The 25,063-nt window shown below is 36.3% G+C and overlaps 1 protein-coding gene across 2 annotated transcripts in view; it reads left to right on the forward strand.

The window, feature by feature from the left end:
• Positions 1 to 25,063, forward strand: part of TTC21B (tetratricopeptide repeat domain 21B) — a 102,785-nt gene that overhangs the window by 68,277 nt on the left and 9,445 nt on the right. For both annotated transcript variants that reach the window (XM_043998361.1, XM_043998362.1), the window contains exons 20-25: positions 1,881 to 2,069; positions 3,663 to 3,773; positions 7,265 to 7,346; positions 19,245 to 19,395; positions 20,001 to 20,162; positions 22,682 to 22,877. In XM_043998361.1, the coding sequence (XP_043854296.1) occupies positions 1,881 to 2,069; positions 3,663 to 3,773; positions 7,265 to 7,346; positions 19,245 to 19,395; positions 20,001 to 20,162; positions 22,682 to 22,877 (891 nt within the window). The remainder of the gene's footprint in view (positions 1 to 1,880; positions 2,070 to 3,662; positions 3,774 to 7,264; positions 7,347 to 19,244; positions 19,396 to 20,000; positions 20,163 to 22,681; positions 22,878 to 25,063) is intronic.

The following is a 25,063-nucleotide window of genomic DNA, read 5'->3' on the forward strand; positions in this document are numbered from 1 at the left end:
ACCCTTCGCTTCTCCCAAAGCCTCAAAGACCCATACTACAAAAATCACACACTCAGCACCAGCATAACAGCTCTGTAAACTTTGAGTACCTGACAAGAATGCTGAGGATTAGAGGGGACAGGACAAGATACAAGGACAGAACATAGTATGTGTGACCTATGTGACATTTCACTAAGACTGAAGGAAAGTATTCAGTACTCAGTGAGGGCTAGTTCAGTCTACTCAAAAGTCAACTGGGGCAGAGACCTAGGCTAGTGTCCTGTGAATTATCTGGCACAGAAAAGGCTGAAACACTATGAGATTCAGCAAAGAAACCACCATCAGAGGGGAGTGAGTCAGAGACTCAGAAAGTGAGTAACAGGGGAAAATAAGGTTGGGGGGAGGACTTTGAAAGTACCAAAGATCTCAGGAAGAGGAAACCTCAAAAACCTTAAACGTAAACAGATAAATCAACAGGAAAATCATTAACAGCAGAATGAAATATGACCTCTAGATAAAGTAAGTCAGGTCAGGCATCTATGAATTAATACTGCAGAATAAAAGAAAATGATCCAACACTTAATAAAACAGAGGATCCTGTGGAATGTGACAATATGGAACCACAATATACTGTTCCTGAGTGGTTTTTTAAAAAATGAGAATTATGAGAATAGAATGTATGGCCTGCCTAGCAAAAAATAATGAAATAGAAATAGTGGATAGAAAATATACAGTATAAAAGCTGAAATCTTCAATGACAAGTCTCACCAAAGAAACAAAAGAAACAACAGTAGAGTGAGTGCAAATATACAGAAGTGAAGGACAATCTAGAAGAGAAGCAGAAGATAACATTAAAAGAACATATGTTTGCTATGCATGTAAAACATGCTAATCTTGAAAGCAGTATGCATAGAGACAACCCAAGAATCATAAGTCTCTAAAAAATACTATTTGTTATATGGGATGGCTTTGGAATGGATAGTGGGATACTTGGATACTTGGGATAACTATGGTGATGTTAGAAACAGAACACATAAACACAAGCTTAATTTTTTTCAAGAAAGAGAAAGACCTAGATAAGGTATTTTTCACAGTTATACCCAGAGCAGGAGTACTAGATGGGGGAATCAAGGCTATTATAAAATATAGAATATTTTTGACTACACAAAATGGAAAAGTTTTTTTACCAACATAATGAATCTAACCTAGGGTAAGAACAGAAGCTGTCAGTTGGGAAAATATTTGCATCAGATATCTCTGATTCAGTTCTGATTTCAAAGATATATAGGGAACTAACACAAATATTTAAGACTGAATCATTTCCTAATAGATAAATGGTCAAAGGTTATGAACAGTTTTTAAAGGAATTTATTAAAAACCAAATGGAAGATTTCCAAATCTCTAATATTAAGAAAAATGCAAATAAAAACAATTCTGAAGTATTTCATCTTAGACCCAGCAGAGCAACCAAGATAACAAAAGGCTGGAAAATTCTTTGTTGGAGGGGTTGTGGAAAGACAGATACACTATTGTGAGAATCAATTGAGATAATGTCTCCAGTGATTTGCAAACTTTTTAAGTGCTATATAAATGCTAGTTCTTATTTATTAGGCCTTTTATTGCTCACATAATTCAAAAAAGGACTTTTTTCTTTTTTTTACACTTGGAAAGAAATTATAGGTTTTCACACTTACAAAAATTTTAATGGTACATTTTCATTTTAAATAAATTATGAATGCAAAATGAGATATAGGAAAGGCATTTTGTTTGTGAACTACCAGGCCAATAATGTGGGAAATGAAGTTATATGACAGTTATTTATAAATTATTTAGAATGCACTTTTTTTTCTTTTCTTTTCCCTCTTCCACTTCCCCATGTTATTATCCATTATTGGTTTCAGGCTCGAGAATTACAAGCCCGAGTCCTAAAACGTGTTCAGATGGAGCAGCCTGATGCAGTTCCCACACAGAAACAGTTAGCAGCTGAAATTTGTGCAGAAATTGCAAAACATTCTGCTGCTCAGCGAGACTACGAGAAATCAATTAAATTTTACAAAGAGGCTCTTGTTTATTGTGAAACAGATAACAAGGTCAGTTCTCTTATAAATTTTTCATAGTACCTTTGATACCAAATATCATCAAATTTCTCAGAATACCAAATTCTAACTATCTTGTTTATAAAAACATATGAGAAGAAATCTAATACAAATTGCATTTTTAAAGAAAATTAAAGAAATGTTGTTAGGAAACAAATTCAGAATAAAAACAAAGATATTGGTATGATGCTTCAGATTGGAAATGTTTAGCAAATTAAATTATTATAATGAAAATATCATGTATATAAGTGTAAAGTAAATCCCTAAATCATTGTTTTCCAATGTTGTTCATCACATGATCCAGTAATCCGTTTCAGACCATTTCAGACTAGGTGTATAAATTTTGTAATTAGAGCATGATTAGTGAAATTGGGGTAGGAAAGCATTTGGCAAACATATCTTAAAAATATATGGGCCCTAGGGCAGCTAGGTGGCTCAGTGGATAAAGCCCTGGCCCTGGTTTCAGGAAGACCTGAGTTCAAATCTGACCTCAGACATTTGACACTTACTAGCTTGTGTGACCCTGAACAAGGCACTTAACCCTTATTGTCCCACAAAAAAAAAAAAAGAAAGAATAAAGAATATGTGGACAAACTTAATTTTTTTTCCTGCTTCTGCTAGATGAAATTTTGTTCTTAATATCTACTTAGTGTATTATTAAGCTAAATAAGCATATTGTGCTACATAGGTAAAATTCTTGAATAAAAGAAGAGACAAAACATCATTGTATTCTGAAAGCTTGTGTTTAAAATTTTTGAAACTAATATATGCTTTTAGAAGTGAGAACTAAGGGGCAGCTAGGTGGCGCAGTGGATAGAGCACCGGCCCTGGAGTCAGGAGTACCTGAGTTGAAATCCGGCCTCAGACACTTAACACTTACTAGCTGTGTGACCCTGGGCAAGTCACTTAACCCCAATTGTCTCACTAAAAAAAACAAACAAACAAACAAACAAACAAAAAGAAGTGAGAACTAAATTTAAAGTATTCTTTATCATTAATGAAATATAACAAAACAGACACTTCCTTTCCCTAGTTACCAAAGGTTTAGTTTGTTGAGCATTGGGAAATAAAAGGAACCTTAGAAATTATCTAATCTAACCTCTTTGTTTTACAATTAAAGAAAATTACCTAATGAACTTGTGCATTGCCCCAAGTCACACAGCTAATTAGAAGTAGTAGAGAAAGGACTTGAACTGCTCTCCTCTCCAATTCTTCTGACTCCAAATTAATTACTTTTTCTACTATACCACATTGCCTTTACAAAAGTTGAAATTGTTGATTTTTTAAAATCCCAGAAGTATCACAAAAGCACATGGAAAGCATCTGTTGTTTTTCTACTACCATCATATTATTTTTAGGATCTAGCCCTATATTTTTCAACTCAACTATTTTTTGATGACCCTGAAATTTAGCAAAATATTTATCTTATTTGCAATATAATTCTAAAGATTCCTGGAAAATTTATATGTGTGTGTGTGTGTGTGTGTGTGTGTATACACATATACATACATACACACATATACATACATTTATGTATTTATGTATTTATTTTGGGTCAACCTTTTTTTCCCATATATATATATATAGGCAATGTTGGAACTTGCACGTTTGTACCTGGCACAAGATGACCCTGATGCCTGTCAGCGTCATTGTGCACTCTTACTCAAGAATGATCAAGATAATGAAGCTGCTACCATGGTTAGTGAATTTTGCTCCAAGAGACTCAACTACAAAAAATATAGGTATTTGCTTTCCTTTGCACCTTCTAAAAAGAAATTGCTGAAGTAATCATACATTCCAGGTAAAGTTTCAGAACTTCTTTGTGTTGTGGGTTAAGTTCCTACATCTGTGCATCATAGTGATGTAGATGATTCTGGGTATTGTAAGGATTGGAATGACACCACCTGCTGGAGAGCTACTGTAGGAAAGCTCTGCCATGAGGAGAAGGCACCTGAGGGCAAGCCATGGGGGTTTTCCTTGGCATCAGGAAGTGACATTTGCTCGTGGGTACTGTCTATAAAAGAGGCGAGGCTTCCTCTCTTGCTCTCTTTTCTGGAGGACCTCAGTGGGTACAGGAGCTGGAGACACTGGCTCCCTGAGATAGACAGCTGAATCTAGGCCTCTCTCTCTCTTCACCAAATTCTTATTCTCCTTAATAAATGCTTAAAAGTCTAACTCTTGCTAAAGCTTATAATTTATTGGCAACCACTCATTAGATATTTTATACAGACTAGCTAGAATTTTAGCCCCTAGAAACATGATGCCCAAGGATTGTAAGCTCCATCAGATCTTCAATGTGGGAAAAGCTTGATTCTGGCAGCACACTAAGGCTACTTTCCAAGGACCAGCCAAGCTAATCATAGAGAGGCTCATTATCAGTAAACTCACTGCTTAATGATGTGTTCTTCAGCAATGACAATTTGTAAAACAAAGAAAAATAAAAATTGGTTGTCAGTCCTGTGAGGCCTCCTTCTGCTTCCACATTGACCATTTTAGACAACCTGTAAACATTAACTTAAATGTTAATACTCTTAATGTAAGGTCCTTTTTAAATCACTAATGACTATATAGTACTAGAGGAATTCAATTATATCAATCTTGACAAAAAATAGAAGAGAAAATTTTGGAACACAGAAGTTCAGATTTAGAATTTTACCTCAGTTGCCATTCAGTCCAACCCATACTTGATTAAAAAAAAGTCTTCTACAACAGTGATGTCAAACTTAGTTAGAAATAGGGGCCACTAAATTATGCAAAAGGATCACTAATGGAAAACACATCAACATTTTCTATATTCTTTTGTACTTTTTGTTAAATATTTCCCAATTTTCCAATACATTTTAATCTGGTTCAGTCTGCACTTAGGAGTGTTACAGGTTTCATGTAACAAATAAGTGATCATTCAAGCCTTTTCTTGAAGATCTCCAGGAAAGAAGAAATCTCTCTCCTAAAGCAGCCCATTCTACCTCTCTTATATCTCTAATTATTAGGAAGTGTTTATATCCATCAAGTCTTAGGTTATTTTAGGACTGATACATGTTATATTTAGGACTGATACATGTTTTGAAAAGGCGTGTTTTGATTTATATTCTTTGGAGTTTGGAGAGAAGGCAGGGTATTGTGGAAGTTCATACAAAGAAAGCTACAGAGCATATGCTAGATATAACAGTTAAAACCTCTAGTCTAGACCTATTATCTGGGTTTACAGGGACTGGGTTCAATTGTGGCAAGGGTTTTGAGAGAGAGAGGGCAAGTGTTCTCACAAAATTTTCTCTTTGGCTTATGTCATCCAGGGCTTCCCCTGGGAACATCATAATATAGCTCATGTCTAGGTCTGTGCAGAAAAAAAAAGTAAAAGAGCTTTCAGCTCTCATGAAAACAAATACTCAGACTAACAATACACTGAATACTGAGCAAGTTTTATTTTACCTTACAAAAAACTCTAAACACAAAGGACTTGAACAAAGAGCCAATAAACAGTCAAAAACACTCTTCTTTTCTGCAATCATGAGTCTCACCTCCCCCAGGGGAGAAGGATAACAGTTGTCCAATTTATGAATGACCATAGACTCAGAGCTCCATTGTAAAGGGACAATATTTGGGGTTTATAGAAAAATCAACCCCTTACTCCCTGGGAAGGTCCAGGAACTCCTACAGCTTTCTGACTTATATAAGAACCATCCTATTGTTATGAGGAAAATTAGTATGGGTTCTTAGGAATTCCTCTTTAAAGAATTACACCTTCTTGAACACAAATCCAATTAGAATAAAATAATATTTTATTTAGGTGCTAGGGAAAGGAAACCAAGAGAGAAGTCCTCGGACTACTTCTCATGGGGAGAAGGCATGGCACAGAGGTGTAGCTCTCTGAGATACCTATCTCCTTGAGCAGGAGACAGGCAAATCCTTATATAGAGGACCAATGGTGATCTCATGGGGTGATCATCTGACTGTGGAAAGTTCCCTTATTGAGGGAGGACCATCCCCCACTGGTAGTGACTGGGGGAAGTTGGGTGAGAAGCTGCTCAAGCCATCTCTGTCCCCCTCATGATACAAAGGCAGTCCCGATTGGGTACTGGCTTATCTCTTTAGGTGTGTCTGTCCTTTGGTTTAGTTTCTCAAGGAGAAGGTTCCTTGATTTCCCCCAGAAAACTTCTGAGGTACCTCAGGCCCATAACACTATGATTGAAGCATTGTTAAACAAGGAAAGTACTAGGAATTCCTAAAGTCAATTCTTCTCCCTCAAACTGCAGTCCATCTCACCAAGGGAGCAACAGAATTCATTACTCGACTGGGAATTGTAAGAAAGGGATTAGTGGCCTTGTTTTGCCACTTATACATATAACCATGGGCAAATCATCTAACCTCTCTAGATCTCAATTTTCTATTCAAAATAAATAGGTTAGAAGATGATTTCTACAGTCTTCTAAGACTAAAATTCTATTTATTATCTATTAGTTCCATGATTCAAATGCATTTATTGAAATATCTAAGGAGAAAAGCAAAAGAGAGACCTACGGGCAGCTAGGTGGCTCAGTGGATAAAGCACCAGCTCTGGATTCAGGAGGACCTGAGTTCAAATTTGACCTCAGACACTTGACACTTACTAGCTGTGTGACCTTGGGCAAGTCACTTAACCCTCATTGCCCCGCCAAAAAAAAAAAGAAGAGGAAGAAAAAGAAAAAAGAGAGATCTGCTTGAGAATGTTAATTTTTAATTCTATTAAGGAATTGGTCAAAACTTTAGCCAGTGGTAATACTATTTTACCTCTTTAACTATCAATTTTGGGTAGCATTTTAGTCTAGTATGACCCTTTCAGTAATGTGAAAGTGTAATGTACTTGGATACTTGCTTTTGGACAGAACGTTTTAGGCAATAAGTCCTTTTAAATTATTCCTAGAAACATTTAATTGATGAAAGTATAATTTTATGCTAACAGTGGGATCCATTTGTCATCTTTCATTATTTCCCACTATGCTAATCTCACAGCAAAGTTCCTGTTGTTTTAAAGAGAGCTAAAATCATCACCCCAGGGTATTTTGTAGTGTGAAAAAAAGACTCCTTTTCATAGATCTTTGTACTTTCTTTGTGTTTTCAGGCTATGTTTTTCCTGTTGTTAAATCCAGTGTTGCAGAAAACACTTGAATATGTGACAGTATTTTTAGAACAATTAATATTTACCTTTGCAGATGATGGCTGATCTCATGTTCAGAAAACAGGACTATGAACAAGCAGTATTTCATTTCCAACAGCTTTTAGAACGTAAACCAGGTAAGTATTTTCTAAATGTACTTTCAAAATGTGAAAATAATACTGAATTGCTGTTCTAGTAGATTTTAAACATGAAAAGTTTATCATAATCTTTTTGGAATGCTGTTAAAATAGTACTTAATATGCATGTCTATGAAATTTTTGTCATTGAAAAGGATTTGTGGTTGAAGTTAAGTGTAAGCCTTTGGTTGTTCCAAGGTCCCATAATTTCACTTAAATGATATGTGATCCTAGGGGCAGCTAGGTGGCACAGTAGATAAAGCACTGGCCCTGGATTCAGGAGGACCTGAGTTCTAATCTGACCTCAGACACTTGACACTTACTAGCTTTGTGACCCTGGGCAAGTCACTTAACCCTCATTACCCTGGGGGGGGGGGTTAAATAAATAAATGATATGTGATCCTGAAATAGTAAAACCAGTGCAGTTAGTCTGAGGAAGTGAAAATGATAGCACTCAGTGTACTTACTTAATGAAAATGCATTTGAATATTTCAACAACCATATATGCCATTAAATGTCACTTTTTACTTATAATTGAATCTATTATCATTTCTGGGGGCACTCCACTTATGCACATTGATAGACATTCCATGATTTATAGCGACATAGGATCACTGGGGGAATATTGATGGGCTTTTCAACCTTGGGCAAGGAGGCACAAGGAGTAGCTCAGGATCACTGAAAACTTGGAGCATTTTCTCAAATGTCACAATGCTTTCTTCTTCTTACTCATTTCTGATGACTGTCCATTTGCCAGTATTCATCCAAGTTATATACACTGATGCACTAACTCAAAAGCCTTCCCATCTAATTCCTCATCTGCTTGAGTTTTCCTATATGCATTGCTAAACTAATTTGTTTTGTGTGTCTATAGAACTCTCTGATCCACACTCTCTGTAATGTTCTGGAGCTTCATTTAATAAGGTTAAGTGTCATTTGAAAACAGGAGCATCTGGAGACAACTCTATTCATGAGTAATCTTTTTCCATTTGGACCTTGAGCAATGCTTCCTCTATTACACTGGCAAACACCTTATTACACCTCTGACTCTACTTCTATTCATACTTCAAACACTCTTAGAACAATATTATCTCTGTTTGCATCTGTCAAAGAGTCTTGTATGATTTTAACATGTGCTTGGAAGCTACTTTATGAAGAATTTTTAAAAGCCTTAAAAGTTGCATTTTGTTCTACTGAATCATGCTTTTTTGTAATTAACATAGTATACATAGCAGAATCTTGTATTTTCTACACCATTCAAAAAAATCATCAGTGAGAGCACTTCTGGGGGGTGGAACCAATATAGCAGAGTAGAGAAGATACCCAGCTAAGCTCTCCCAACATTTCCCTCAAACAAGTGGCAGAGCCAACAGGTCAGAATGAAAAATTCTTCTAGCCCAAGACAACTTAGAAAATCAGAGAGATCTGTGACATAGAGGTGCAAACTAGATAGAGCCCAAATGAATGAAATACCTATGGTGGGACCAGGTGCTAGTGACAGAAGCAGCAGCAGCTTTAGGAGCTCTCAAGCCAGAGATGCTAAGGGGCCCTAGGAACTAGCCAGAAAGAAATTATAGGAGACCCTTATGCTAGCACTGAGTGAAGAAACAAATGCTCTTTGGCAACTCCATTGCCTATACCTGTTTTAGGGTCCATAGTTCAAGGGTGAAGAGAGAGTGGAAGCCTTGAGAAGCAGTATCACTTTTGATCAGAAGGAATCAGTGACCTTGAGGAATAATATCACTTCTAGTCACAAAGGATCAGGAATCCTGAGGAACAGTATTGATTATAATTCTAAGATATCAGGGGTACTTCCTGGATAAAGACCAGAGTGCAGATCAGGAATGTAGTAACTATACCTCTCCCTAGATCACACCACCTTGGGAGCACCAAAAACTTCCCAATGCCTAATGCCAGGAACAGAGCCCAATTTTAGCTTAAAGTTCAAAATCAAGAAACCAGGTGGAAAAATGAGCAAAAAATAAAAAAGACACAAACCCAAAAGACAATTAAGTCAAAATAGCTACAAGCTGATTCTCAAAGAAAAAGTGTGAATTTGGACACACTCTGAACAAGAATTCTTGGAAGAGCTAAAAAATAATTTTCAAAATCAAATAAGAGTGGTAGAGGGAAAATGAGGTTTAAAAAAATGAAAGCAAAGGAAAAAAATTATGAAAAGACAGTTAACATCTTGACAAAAAGAGGCACAGGGCTAGGTGGCTCATCAATTAAAAATTATGTGGAAACTAAATAATCTAATCCTAAAGAATGAGTGGGTCACAGAAGAAATCATAGAAACATTTTACTTAAAGGGAATGACATCAATGAAACCATATTCCAAAATTTGAATATATCTAACTGTGTAAATGAGAAAAGAAGCAGATCAGTGAATTGGGCATGTAACTAAAATAAAAAACTAGAAAAAGAACAAATTTTTAATTTCCAATTAAACACCAAAATGGAAATCCTGAAAAATTTTAATACATGCTTCCATGGCCCTTTATTAAATGTAATTTTTATTGTACTATGGTCTGGAAAGGATGTATTTAATATTTCTGCCTTTCTGCATTTGATTGTAAGATTTTTGTATCCCAATGCATGGTCAGTTTTTATGAGGGTGCCATGTACAGATGAGAAAAAGTCCTAGTTACTAAAACCAAGAGCAAATATTATCTGTAATGGGGATAAACTTGAAGCCTTCATGAGTTCAAATCTCACCTCATACACTAGCTGTGTGACCCTGGGCAAGTCATTTAACCCTGTTTACTTCAGTTCCTCATCTGTAAAAGGAACCAGAGAAGGAAATAGTAAACCACTCCAATTTCCTTACCTAGAAAAACCCAAATAAAATCAGAGTCAGACACCACTGAAATGACTTAAGAACAGCAATAATCATTGAAATAATCTGGCTCTGGCTAAGAAATAGAGTCGTAGATCAGTGGAATAGATTAAGTACACAATGCACAATAGTAAATGAGCATTGTAACCTAATGTTTGATAAACCCAAAGATCCAAGCTTCTAGAGTAAGGAAGGACTCAAGATTTGACAAAAATTTCTGGCAAAACTGAAAAGCTGTTTAGCAGAAATTAGACCAACATTTCACACCGTATAGCAAGATAAAATCAAAATGGATAATGATTTAGTAAAATTAGGGGAACTTGGAAAAATATACCTGCCAGATATATGGATAAAGGAAGAGTTTATAACCAAACATGAGATAGAGAATTACAGGAAGTAAAATGGATAATTTTGATAACATTAAAATTTAAAACTTCTGCACAAACAAAACTAATGCAGCCAAAAGTAGAAGGAAAACAGGAAACTGGGGGAAAAACTTTTTACAGCAAGTTTCTCTGATAATGGGCTCATTTCTCAACTATATAGGGAACTCTGACAAATTTATAAAAATAGAGGCTATTCCCCAGCTCATTAATGGCCAAAGGAAATGAAAAGGCAGTTTTTAGAAGAAGAAATCAAAGGTTTCAGTTGTCACATGGAAAAATGCTCTAAATTGTTCCTGATCAGAAAAAAGTAAATGAAAACATTTCTGAGATAACCACAGCATATCGATCAAATTGACTAACATGACAGAAAAGGAAAATGACAAATGCTGGAGGGGGTTTGGGAAAATAGGGACACTAATGCACTGTTATGGGAATTGTGAACTGGTCCAACCATTCTAGAAAACAGTTTTGGCCAAAGGGCTATAAACCGCATACCCTTCGATCTAGAGATACTACAACTACGTCTGTATCCCAAAGAAAATGGAAAAGCATCTATTTGTACAAAAAGTACTTATAGAAACTCTTTTTGTGTTGGCAAAGAATTCAAAATCAAAGGGATGCCCATCATTTCAGGAATGACTGAAGAAGTTGTGGTATAAGATTTTGATGGAATAATATTGTGCTATAAAAAATGACAAGAAGGATGGTTTCAGAAAAACCTGGGAAGACTTGTATGAACTCATGCAAAATGAAGTGAGAGCAGAACCAGGAGAACATTGTACACAGTAACAGCAATATTGTAGCAGTAATAAACTGTGAAAGACTTAGCTACTCTGATCAAGACAATGATCCAAGACAGTTCAAAAGAACCTATGATGGAAGATGCTATCTACCTCCAGAGAAAGAACTGATGAATTCTCAATGCTGATTGAAGCATACTGGTTTTTTTACTTTATTTTTGTCAGTTTTCTTTCACAGTGTTTCTAATGTGGAAATATATTTTGCATAACTTCACATGTATAATTGATATCAACTTGTTTTGTAATTTGCAGGAGGGAATTTGCAACTCAAATTGTTTTTAAAGTGATTGTATTTTTTTAATTACATTTAATTGGGAAATACTTAAAAATGAAAATATTTTTTAAAAGTCACCCATGAGGGGGCTGCTAGGTGGCTCAGTGGATAAAGCACCAGCCCTGGATTCAGGAGGACCTGAGTTCAAATCCAGCCTCAGACACTTAACACTTACTAGCTGTAGGACCCTGGGCAATTCACTTAATCCTCATTGCCCTGAAAAGGAAAAAAAAAAAATATCAAAAGGTCACCCATGAAAGCCTGGCTCTTTTCATGTTTTCATTTATGATACATTGATCCTTTTTATAAAGATTTTATAGACATGAGAAAGTAAGCAATATAAATCAGTCATTATTGATGTCTTCTGTCATCAGCCATGAAAAGATCCAGTTAAATATAGACTAAGGAGGAAAAAAAAAAGGAAGTAGCTCATTGCTAACCATTTCATTGTTTTAATTTACATTTCCTTAATTATTTTTTTCCTGTTCCACTGATACCTCTGAGAGAAAGGCCTCTAGAACATTGGGTGGATCCCCTGTGGCAATATTTATGGGAAGACATGAATGAGAATTGCCCAAGATGAACAGGAGTTCCCTCATCAAAGATGCCACGGATAACTATCCATTGGACTATCATTTGGCATGCCTATAGGCTGCCTGAGGTTATTTTGAAAGTTTCTAGCTCGGACTGTTTCAGTTTTTAATAGGCTGCTATTTAAAATATAGGTATTATTTATCACTTTTATTACCCTTTCTGAGGGCTAAATACCTCTAAGCAGCTTTAATTTTCTCCCAGCCTGTTAGCTCTCCTGCCATCTGTTCTCTTTAAGCCTCTCCTCTTTCCCTTTTCCCTTTTTGGTTCTTTGTTCCATGGTTTATCTAGTATATCAGTGAATTTTGAAGGGGATGGATACATGTAATATCATTGTGTTTACACCCAATCCGTTCTAATTCAGGGATACTTTTCTAGCTAAAGAATATAACTTTGCTGCTTAATTAAAAGAATTAGTCCCATACTTTCCTGTACATTTTGAAACCATTTGTAATAATTCTCTGCCCTTCATCTTTTAACCTTTCTTAAGAGTTTTATGTCATTTTGGTTTTAGGAGTTGTATTTCACTACCTGCAACCCAGGTAGACATGGTCCCAAGTATTAGCAACATTGGCTTAGTGAGTTAGCTCCCTCAGGCATATATAACTGAATAGGCCACAAGCATTTGTGAAGTGCTTACTATGTGCCAGACACAACTACTTAGATACTAGGGATACAAATAAGGACAAAACTAGCCCTTTCTGTCAAAGTGTGAGGGAAAAAACCATCCTCTTCTCAATAATTCTCAGGAACTCAACAGGGATGTGACAAAGGCTCTTTATTTCCTTCTCATGAGAAGGAGGCACCCTAGTGTGCAGCTAGTGGGTGCCAAGAAAGGGGCTTGCAGGCCCTGTTTTATACCCTAGTCCCCAACGCAAATGGACTTTTTCATCACTGGTCGGATTACTCAAGGGTTACAATCTGTACGAAAAAACTAGCTAATCAGAATGCAGTATTCCCACCCCTCTTCCTTGTATGGGCATAACTCAGGAGTGGACCTTATTGAGACCTGGGCTCCTTGAACCATGTGATTTTGTTAACCTGAGGGGGAGGAGGGGATCTGAGACCTTTGTCCTACAAACAGGTCAGGAGGAGTATGACTGACTGTTATATCCACATTGAGAGGAGACAGCACCCCATTTTCTCACACAAAGTAATTAGAATCTCATGGAGAAGACAACATATAAATAGTTAACTTCAAGATAGATGCAGAATAGGTGGAAGGCACAGCTAGCTGAGAGGACTAGGAGAAGCCTCTTGAAGAAGGTGAGATTTGAACTGCCTTGGAAGAAGCCAGGGAAACTGACAGAAGATAGAGTGTAGGAATAGAAAGTGGGCCATTGTAGCTGAATCATATAGTGAATGGAGAGAAATAAAGTGTAAGAAGACTGGAAAGGTACAAAGGGACCAGGTTATAAATAGCGGTTTATTTAATCTTAGAGTTTGTTGTTGTTGTCTTTGCACATCAGTGAGGGTTAAGTGACTTGCCCAAGGTCACACAGCTAGTGTCAAGTGTCTAAGGCTGGATTTGAACTCAGGTCCTCCTGAATCCAGGGCCTTTGCTTTTACCACTACACCACCTAACTGCCCTGGAGTTTATTTTTAAAAGGGGGTATTATTTTGGCAACTGAGTAGAATGAAAGATGATTAAAGTGAAGCAAGAGTTGAGACAGCTTGACCAGTTAGACTATTATAGTTGTTTAGATGAGAGTGATAAGAGCCTGAATTAATATGTGGTATGAGTAGAGAGAAGGAAAATAAACAAGAAATATTGTGAAGGTAGAAACAAGATTTGCTGCTGAGAGTGAGGAGTGGAGGATAATACCATGTTTGGCTGGGTGATTAGGGGAAGGAAGAACAAGCATTTGTTAAGCAGTGTGCTAAGCATCTTAACAGATATTCTCTCATTTGATCCTTAAAACAAACCTGGAAGGGTAGGTACAGTTATTATCTCCATTTTACAGATGCAGAAACTGACTCAGGCAAAGGTTAAGTGACTTGCCTGGAGTCACAGAGCTGTAAGTATCTAAGATTTGAACTCATTCTCCTGTCTCAAGGCTTAGCACTCAATCCACTGTGCCACCTAGCTGCCTAGGAAGATGGTGATGTCCTTTTAAGTAATAGGGAAGTTGAGAAGAGGAAAAGGTTTGGGAGGAAAGGTAAGGAGTTCTGTTTTATGTATATTAAATATGAAATGCCTACAGAACATCAGTTCAAGATATCTAAAGACAGTTAGTAATAAAGAACTTGAGCTCAGGACAAAGACTCGGTGGGACTGAATATGTAGATCATCTTCATAGGTATGATCATTGAACCAATGGAACCTAATGGGATTAAAAAATAAAATAATGTAGGGCAAAAAGAGAAGAGGAGTGGGGACAGAACCTTGAGGGATACATATTGTTAGTGTTCATGGGATTGAGGTAGATGCAGCAAAGGAGACAGAGAAGGAATGTCATACAAGTAGAAAGAGAACCAGAAAAGAGCACTGCTACAAAAACCTAGAGAAGTGAGGGTATCCGAACTAATACTCATTTGTAAACAAAGTATAAAACTTATTTAGCAGGATTTCGTAAGTTTACAAACTATTTTGTTTATCTCAGCCAACCTCCATTGATCATAGCCCTCTCTTCAGCTGCTTAACCATTTCAGACGTATTTTCTGTCTGATTTAATTCATTCTAGATGGCTAAAAGAGATTTCCTTTCTTACTTCAGGCACATCATCTAGCAACAATAAACATCGTGTCAACAAAGTTTAATAGCTTTTTTCACAATGTCATTTGCTTATATGTAAAATGGAGATCTTATTTGAATTACCAACTTTTCAGGGTTGTTGTGAAGATCAAATGAGAAAAAATATTTAAAGTACTTTGCAGACATGATTAGTTGTTAAGGTAAATCTAAAATTTCGGTGTTGGTAGTGTGTAATTTAAGATTCTAATTGTGGATTCTAATCTGTTCCCCCAGTTTTGGGGGAAACTGACTAAAATCACTGATAAAACGAGTTTAGGTTTTTAAGGGTTTATTGGAAAATAGAAAGAAAAAGATTGAGAACAGAATTCCAACAGCCTGGCATTCCTATCTTTCCTCAAATTTCCTGTGAAGTCCTCTGCCACCACCACCACCAAGTCAGGAACCCAAAAACGCAAGACCTCTCCACGCAGGCTCCCTCTCCTCCTTCCTGTCTCCTCCCAGAAAATAGGAGGCTCCTCACGTTGATCGGCTGGTAGCCTTGATAGACAGCACCCATGAGCAAACGTCATTTCCTGATGCCATGGAAAAGCCACAATGCCTCTGAGGCATTTTCCTCATGGTGGAGCTTTCCCACAGCAAGTCTCCAGTAGGTGGCATCATTCCAATCATTACAGTAGGTTGAAATTGAAAGAACATACAGTTTGAGATTTGATTTTATTTAATCTATGGAAGATTAAGTAAACTTGGGAAGAGAGAGATTAAATCTTTTACTCAAAGCAAAATGACAAGTTATTAAGTGGCAAAGCTGGGACTCAAGCCCAGCTCTTCTAAGTATATATGCAATGCTCCTTCACTATTACAATGTGCTTTTTAGCAATATTCTAAGGCTGTAGCAATTCAGGAAGTTAGGGTTTATGTTGACTTTAGATATCAGTGATTTTATGTAACCTAGAAGACAGAGAATAAATCACATAAGGATTACTGGAAACAAATCACTTTGTAAAGAGATATCATACAATTATCCGTTCAAAAACCCTAATGATATTTGTCACAACACAGAAAGGACGGGGGCCTAAGAGTGGCAGAATAGTAAAGTAAGTACAAATGATGTAGGCAGAAACTATCTTGAAATCAGTACTATCTGCCATCCAAAACAATAGCAATGTTCCTAGCATTGTGCTAATCACTGAAGATGCAAAAAGAGGCAAAAGATAGCCCCTGCCCTCAAGGAGCTTACAATCTAATGAAGTAGCCATAATAATTAGAGGGCACAGTACTCCTAAGACATGTGCCTTTTGCTTAATAAATGCTTGATTCACCAACCTCTTACTCTGATAGCTAAAATTATACTCTGAATCTTCATTGAATTTTTGATCTCTTATTTCCACATGACTCTTTGCATGTCCTGTAAATCCTTCATAGGGATCCACCCAATTCACCATCAGCCTTTCTCATGTTCACTTCAAATTCCTTCTGATGACAGCCTTTAAGCCATTTCCCTTGTGCAGTTCTTGGTGAGTGGTATGTTGCACTATATTCATGTCTACCATGCATCAACATTTCTCATTGCCTTTTGTATGGCCCACCACTACAAATTTTATGGGAATTATCTGTATGTAAATATTATACATACATAGTATCCTTGATGAAAGTATGAGGAGAGAACAGGAGTGCTTTTACAAACAATATTCTGTAGCCACCAATATCTTAACAACTGAACAACTGGCCAAAAGTTTTGTTTGTTAACTAAAAAAGCATTTGCTTTATAGAATAAAAGGCCACATTAAGGGCTTTCTTTCAACAATGTATCTCCCAAGGATGTCAGAATTTTTTTTTTTTAATTTTTTTAAAAAAACTTTTGCAGGGCACTGAGGATTAAGTGACTTGCCGAGGGTCACACAGCTAGTAAGTGTCAAGTGTTTGAGGACAAATTTGAACTCAGATCCTCCTGAATCCAGGGCCGGTGCTTTATCCACTATGCCACCTAGCTGCCCCTGTATCTCAGAATTATATGAGTCCCTGAAAGACATAACAAACATAACCTTGTGTGAGAATCAGAGTGCTATCAACCTGCTGAGAAAGATATTGCAGGGAAGCTCCACCATGAAAAGAAAGCATGTGACTTGGCATCCGGAAGTGACCTTTCTGGGGTTCCAAAGGTCAGATGGGCATCAGGAAGTCATGTTACCACCTGTTAGTCGTGTCAATCAGTGCTACCAGCCAATTAGCAAACCTGCTTCCGGTTTGACATGGGGGCTTCTGGGAGAAGCCAGGGAGAAGCAAGGGGCCTTTTCGTTTCCGGACATTGGCTTGGTGGCAGGGACAGGCGGAAGAGGGAGAACTGCACATGGGCTGTTATGGAAAGGCAAGTTTTTCTCTCTAGCTATACTGAATAGTTCTAAACTAGGGTTTTCCTCTCCCTCTCTCTCTTTCTCTCTTCAATAACTCTAATATGCTTTAATAAATACTTAAAAGGCTAAACTCTTGCTAAAGCTTCTAATTTAAGGCAACCACTCATTAGATTTTAGACATCACAGCTAGAATTTTAGACCTTACACTTGTTTGACCCTCTGATTATTTATATCATGTGAGACATAAAATAGGGAGATATATATTTACCAAAGGTATTTGTCACCATCATGGAGTGTCCAGCTTAGAATTCAAATTAAAGGACTCCCCAGGGCTAATAAGATCTTGCAGACCACACAAATTAACTTTGGGTCAAAAGGCCCTAAGCATCTATAGATAAATTTAAGGGCTTCCATGATCTTGCCCTTAAAAATATTTTGACATCTGTATTTCAATGAAATTGGTTTACTTTATTATACTATTTGCCCTTTTTTGCATTAAAGAACAGTCTAAGAAGTGGTTCATAGATTCACTAGATTGCCAACTATGGGTTTGTGACATAAAAAAAAAAAAAAACAGTAAAGGGGGTAGCTAGGTGGCGCAGTAGATAAAGTACTGGCCCTGATTTCAGGAGGACCTGAGTTCAAATATGACCTCAGACACTTGACACTTACTAGCTTGTGTGACCCTGGGCAAGTCACTTAACCCTCATTGCCCTGCCACACCCCCCCAAAAAAAAAAAGTAAAGAAACTACTCTAGATCATTCCATTTATGAATGACTTTATATTTTGGGACACCCATTACTTAATATGTACATATCACTTTCTAGCTCCCAGGAGATGCCCTACTGCAATGGTTCTTAGAGAAGAGAAGGGAAGTTACAAGAAGCTCCTTTACTCCAAGAATTTTCAAGAGTAGAGGTTGTTTTTTGTTTTTAAATCCTGGCCCTCCTGTCACTTTCTCTAAGACAGGAAATTATGTTGGCCAGATGGTGATATTCAGGAATTGTCATTGTAACAAGTACTCATACAAAAGTATGTGATCTTCCACTTAGTTTAGCCAGAGATATACAACATGCACAAATGAAGAAAACTTAAGAATTAAAAACATAATAAAGTTGAGTATTATCTTCTGTAAGATTTGTATGTTTAGATACTGAAGAAATGATTAAAAGATATATGAAAACTCTAAGTAAAAAATACAGTCATCAAAAATGTAAGTAATCAAGAAAAAGCTGCTTGGGAATGAAAATTTTATATTCAGAAAACAAAATTAATTATCTGAAGGAGGATTGAGAACAATTTTATCTAAAAGGAAAAAAATAGATATAAAAGTGTTGTTTATATGTTGACATCTATCTTGTATGTTTTGTGTGTACATGTCTGAAAGAAGATAAGGAAATAGAACTCCTAGTTTACTAGATATCAGATAGTGTCATCTGAAGCTAAGTTACCCATCAAACCCTTTCTATTCAGCAAGCATCCCTAAACTTCCTCTCAGTATAAATATAAATTTAAAAATATATATTTGTATGTTTGCATTTATAGTTCTATACTAAACAAATATGTGTATGATACATTTATATAAATATAAGAGTTGGAAGTCAAAAGTAGTGTGGCACATAGATCCTGAATTCTGTGGCATGGAAATATTCAGGAGTTATTTCAAAGTGAAATGTGGCTCATATACATAAAGGCCAATGGCCCTAGCAGAGAAATAAGTAGCAAATCCCGATGAATTTAAATCTTCCAGATTTGATAGTACAGACTTTGACTGCCAAGATCAGGCTGGCCACCAGTATAACTAACCAATACCCATCCAATGGTTCATTCAGTCATCCAATAATACATTTTTATCCATGCATTATAATATGTTTTCATGATTACCTTTTAAATATACTTTGAAGTACATTTAAAACTTAATTTACTATTTTGTTCATATCTCAAATATTGTGTGTTACCAGACAATTACACAACGCTATCTCGCTTAATTGATCTACTAAGAAGAGCTGGAAAGCTTGAAGATGTTCCAAGGTTTCTTTTGATGGCTGAGAAACATAATGCCAGAGCCAAATTTGAGCCAGGATTTCATTACTGTAGAGGACTTTATCTTTGGTAAATTAATTTGGTAAATAAATTTCCCTTATAACAATTTTTTTTTAATTCTACCATTGGGTTAAATTAAAACTCACCTTTCTTTTTATTCCACAATCTGAACATTCTGAAATATTCTTGCACTTGTAACAATTGGAGTGACGCCACCTTCTGGAGACTTACTGTAGGAGAGCTCCACAATGAGGAGAAGGCCTCTGAGGGCAAGGCCATGAGGCTTTTCTTTGGCATCAGGAAGTGACGCTTGCTTGTGGGAGGAAGAGGGGGTGAGGCTGGCGCTCTCCTCTCTTTCCTCAGGACTCCAGTGGAGAAGGGAGCGAGAAATGCACTCTCCCTTTATAGATAGATGAATCTAGGCCTTTCTCTTTCTCTTCACCAAATTCTTATTCTCCTTAATAAATGCTTAAAAGTCTAACTCTTGCTAAAGCTTATAACTTATTGGCAACCACACTCATTAGATATTTTAGACAGACTAGCTAGAATTTTAGCCCCTTACACACTTTATATTTGACACACAAAATAGCAATCTAATTGAAAATTTAATCATAGTATTTGGATACTTGAAGAAAAAAAGCAATACTTTGTTTCTTGTTTTTAACCCTACCAAGGTATACCGGAGAACCAAATGATGCACTTCGACATTTTAATAAAGCCCGGAAAGATAGTGACTGGGGTCAAAATGCCATTTATAATATGATAGAAATCTGTTTGAACCCAGATAATGAAACTGTCGGAGGTGAAGTATTTGAAAATCTGGATGGAGACCTAGGGTGAGTCAATGAAAATCCATCACTTTTTTCATTTTTAACAGCTTGGTTAGGAGAGAGATATGGATCCAATGTACAAGGAAAAGTAAAGTTATATTAGAGCACTATCAAAAGGTCAGACAAGCTGGTCTCAACTGCATAATTGATCTTTTGGTCTCTGGAACAGAGACAAGAGAAAGCATTTGGAGTTTCACTGAATCAGAACAGCCTTTAATTGTAAAAATTAGCTGTCACTGCCAGTTTCATCTTCCAGAACAGCTCTAATCCTGAGATTCACTTGTTCAAAGGTCTTAAGTGGCTCCCATTGCCTGTAGAATAAAGTCCAGACTCTTCAGCCTGGAATTTAGATTTGTTTCTCTGGCCTTATTTCCTACCACTTAACTTTTCAGTATTCTACCTTTCAATTAAACTGAACTTGCTGGATATTTTGAGCTCTCTTCTTTTCACATCCTTATGTTCTTTCTGCTAATACCTCTTCCAAGTACTTTCCTAAATACCACCTCTTCCATTAATCCTTCTTTGATCCCTACCCTCACTAAAGTGTGAGCTCTCTTTCCTTGGAATTCTCATAGCTTTTTTTTTCTACATCTCTTTAGATTTAATTTGTTTTGACTTGTATTACAATTCTTTGTGATCTTGTATTATCTGCCTGTTAGATTATAAATTACTTGAGAAAGGTACTGTAACTTATACATCTTTCATCCCCTGCATCACTGACCATACTACCTTATACATAGTAGGCATTCAATCATATATTCAACTGAAACAGATTTTACTTGGTTTAGGAAAAACACGGTAAGTTGTAGAATTTATAGCTAATACATTCTTATCTAAATAGCAACCAAATATCAGTCAACAAATACTGACTGTTATGTGTTTTCAATTCTACTACATAAAGCATCATTACAAAAAAAATATAAGACATGACCCTTGACCTCAGGAAACCTTCCATATAGTTGAAGGATAAGATCTACACCCATGAAATAATTTAGTGACACTGCAAGATAATATTTAAGTACCAAAACGAATCTAAAGACAATAAGTGAGTTCAGAATGCAGAGACTTATTTGGGTTGTGCTGCTCAAGGAAGACTTTCACAGGGAGGTAGTAGGACTTGAACTGGACTTTGAAGGATGAGTAGGATTTAGAAGGGTATTTCAGGTAGGGGAAATGGCAAATGCACACAGATAAATAGGCTGAAATTTTGTTTGGGGAGACCAACTAGCTCAGCCTGGCTAGAATAAATAAACCAAGGATGAAGAAGAAGAATGGGAGTTTAGTTTGGAAAGACAGGTTGGAGACAGAGGACATTATCCATTAAATAGCAGGACAGGGAATAGGATAAAAGCAGTATTTTTAGAAAACTTACTCTGATAATGATATGCAAAATAGGTTGAAGCTTGAAAATAAGGAAACCAATCGGGTGATTATAGTCAAGTCATGAGATGGTAAAGACCTGGTAAGACCAGAGCCTTGGCAGTGGAAAGTAAAGTATAGGTATATGAGAGAGCATAATGTTACATGTGATGGAACATCCAGATAGAAATGTGCAATAGCTAGATAGAAATGCAGAATCAGAACTCTTTAAAAAAGTGATCATGGCTAAAGATAAAGATTTCATTGTCATCTGCATTCAGATGATAATTGAAGCAGTGAATGTGAATAAGTCCTTTTGAGATCCCCAGTGCTGTGAGTTAAGAGAAAAGAGCAAATGGCCAAGGACCAAGCGTTAGGCAAAGAAGAACATTGAAGAAGAGCAGAAGGAGAGAAAACAAACAAAAAGTATCAGAAAGGTAGAGAATCAGGCTAGTGTAGTGTCAGAAAAAGAAAAGGAAAAAGTTTAACATAGGCGGAAGTTAGCAGGGTTAAGTACTACAGAGAAATCAGGGAGAATGAGGACTGGGAGCTATGCATTGGATTTGGTGAAGAGGAGACCGCTAGCATCTTTCAAGATAGTTTTAATAAATTTTTTTTACAAAATATTTAGTAGGTAAAATGTCAATGGGCTCTCCATGTTCTACTGCAGCTAAAACCTGTTAATGGCCAAAATGGTATTGCTAAGGCACACTATTTGACAATGTCACATATAAAAATTTATCATTTTTATAAATATTTTTCCTATCATTTCCATGCTAATAATATTAATTTGCTAATTTCTCTAGTTTATAACTTCTGCTAAACTAACATTCATAACACAGAGGTGTTACCATACACACAAACATCACATAAATTGTCTTTTTATTCCATAGGAAATCAGAATTGATGAATATTGTCTCATTAAAGTTTATCTTGTCTTAAAACCATTCTTAACGTTCTTTACTATATCCATTACATTAAGAAAGGACTGTGGCTTATTTTTTTAAAACAAGGCCACTGACATGATGATCTGATTCCAATTTTAGCAAACCTTATTTTGTAAGCAGAAGGGAGTCATTCTGTGTGTGTGTGTGTGTGTGTGTGTGTGTGTGTGTGTGTGTGTGTGTTTATGTATAGAGAATCATATCTTTTGGTTTTTGATATAGCAATTCCACTGAGAAGCAAGAATCTGTGCAATTAGCTGTGAGAACAGCTGAAAAACTCCTTAAAGAACTAAAGCCTCAGACTGTCCAAGGTCACATACAACTTCGAATAATGGAGAACTATTGCCTAATGGCAACCAAGCAGAAAGCCAACGTTGAGCGAGCATTAAATACCTTCACTGAAATAGCAACTTCAGAGGTAGGTAGTTTTCTTTTATTTAATGAATGAATATTTTCTTTCCAAAGTATCACAGAATTATGTATTTTGAATAGTTGCTTATTTCTAAAAATCAATCCCTTGGTACTTTTTAAATAAATATTGGTTTGGCAAAAAAAAAAAATCACACAGCAGACCCCTACTTCAAAAGATAATGTGTTTCCTGTGTTTAGAACTGCCATTGATGTGGATATTCTTTAGTTGCTGCAGTTAGGATGCAAAGAACAGGAAATCCTCAGTGTGGCCTATAGGACTTAAGTTTAATTCTCAGGGCAACTGCTGAATGGATCCTCTGGAGAATTTCCAAATTATAAAGGTGTCCTAGTTTGACTCACTAAGAAAAAAAGATTTGGCTGCTGTAAGGTATCCAAGTTATCAACTGATGTGAACTTGGAAGATTTCCAACTATGAGGCTAAATGGGGACAGTGTTGACAAGTGTGTGAATATATTACTTATCAGTCATACAAATAATGAATTGCTTGTATAGGAATACTGCATAAGTTCCAGCCACAGGAAACTGATTTTTACCTTCAGTTCTTCCTACTTTTATTCTTTCCTGGGAAGATTTCAGCTATACCTTTTTTTCTTGGAAGGAGTGATTCATTCCCCTTCTTAGTCTATACAAACTTCTCCCCACCCCTAAAGTAAAAGAAAAACAACTTTCTTCTTGACTGGTTTTCCATTTTTCATTTCAGCCACACTACCATATTTCCCTTTTTGGTGTGAAAATGATAAAGAGGAAATACTAGTTATTCCTTTCAGCTGACAACTAATTCCAAGTATACTCCATTTTGTACTATTTTGCCACATTGCTGACCACTGAAAACTAGTAATTTGCTATCTGCTGTTGGTTTTTTAACTTGTAGCAAGAGTCCTAGTCAAGGCAGCAATTGAATGTTTCCTTAAATGTAGCACAAATGTTTATAATAACATCGTGTTGCTTAAATCCTACTTTTAGTGCCCTAGAAAGGCACCAGACATTGTGAATGTTGCAAAGAATCCATAGTTAGTTATGTAACTGTGCCTTTCACAGAAGGAGCCAGGAATCACACTACTCTCTAAGAACAAGGTACATCAAGGCTTACTCTGGTCCAAACTCAGAAAGATCCTAAAGAGTTCCCAGCAGCACTGTTTTCTCAGAGCATCAGTATGGCTGTTTTGGCTACAGGATAGCCAACCAACTCTTACTTCTCTATTATTAAATTTTGTGTCTTTGAATATTTCTTGGGACCATTCATTTATTTTAATACCCCTGTCTTTTTATTTATTGCCTTTTGTATATAGAGATGGTAAGATGACAGTGAAAAATTGGCCCTTCCTTGTTCTATCTTTTAACTGTTTAATTCCCATATATTTTTTAGTCACCCCAACCTCTCTACATCTTTTTTATGCTGATAAATATTAGTGCCTCCCCTAAGTCCCTTTGTGATGCCTCTTTGTGGCATAGAGAAGATTCTGGGTTCTCAAAGGTTATGGCAGTAGAATAGAAGCTTTGGAGGATCTCACTGTACTGAAAGGGCTTCAGGTATGGGCCTGGTAGCAAAGTATGCATGTCATATGGAGATCAGATACATTAAATTCATAAATTCATTATCAGAAAATTTGCCACTAGGTAATGAATGATTTTGGTTACGTTAGTTCACTTGCCTATGAAGTTACATGAAGGGATTATGATCTATGACTGTGAAAGAACTAACCACATAGATGCAATCATCATTCCCAAAAGTATTGAAATACAATGGCCAAAAATCTTACTTCAGTTTTAATTTTTCATTACTTAAAAAGTATAAATTATTCGAATTTGTAAATATTGATTAATATTCAACATAATCACCATCTGCTGTTATATAGTGCTCTATTCAGTTTTCAAGCTTCATTAGGTAAAACACTTTCATCAACTGCTGTTCAGTGACTGAAAGGATTGCCTTGGTAATCCCAACCCTAAGATCATCCAAAGAATAATGTTTTGATATATACATGATAATTTTGGTGTGATCCCCCACAAGAAAAAGTCTACTGCAGATAGATCAGGTGATTGAGGTGGCCACACAAAGTGACCTCCTCTACCTAATTCAGCAATATGAGAAAGTTTCAACACATAATGCATAACGACAGGGTATTCCATCTTAGTAAAATGAAAAATATTCAAAATTCATAAAACTAAATA

Source organism: Dromiciops gliroides, chromosome 3 (genome assembly GCF_019393635.1).
Source record: "Dromiciops gliroides isolate mDroGli1 chromosome 3, mDroGli1.pri, whole genome shotgun sequence".
Taxonomy (NCBI): domain Eukaryota; kingdom Metazoa; phylum Chordata; class Mammalia; order Microbiotheria; family Microbiotheriidae; genus Dromiciops; species Dromiciops gliroides.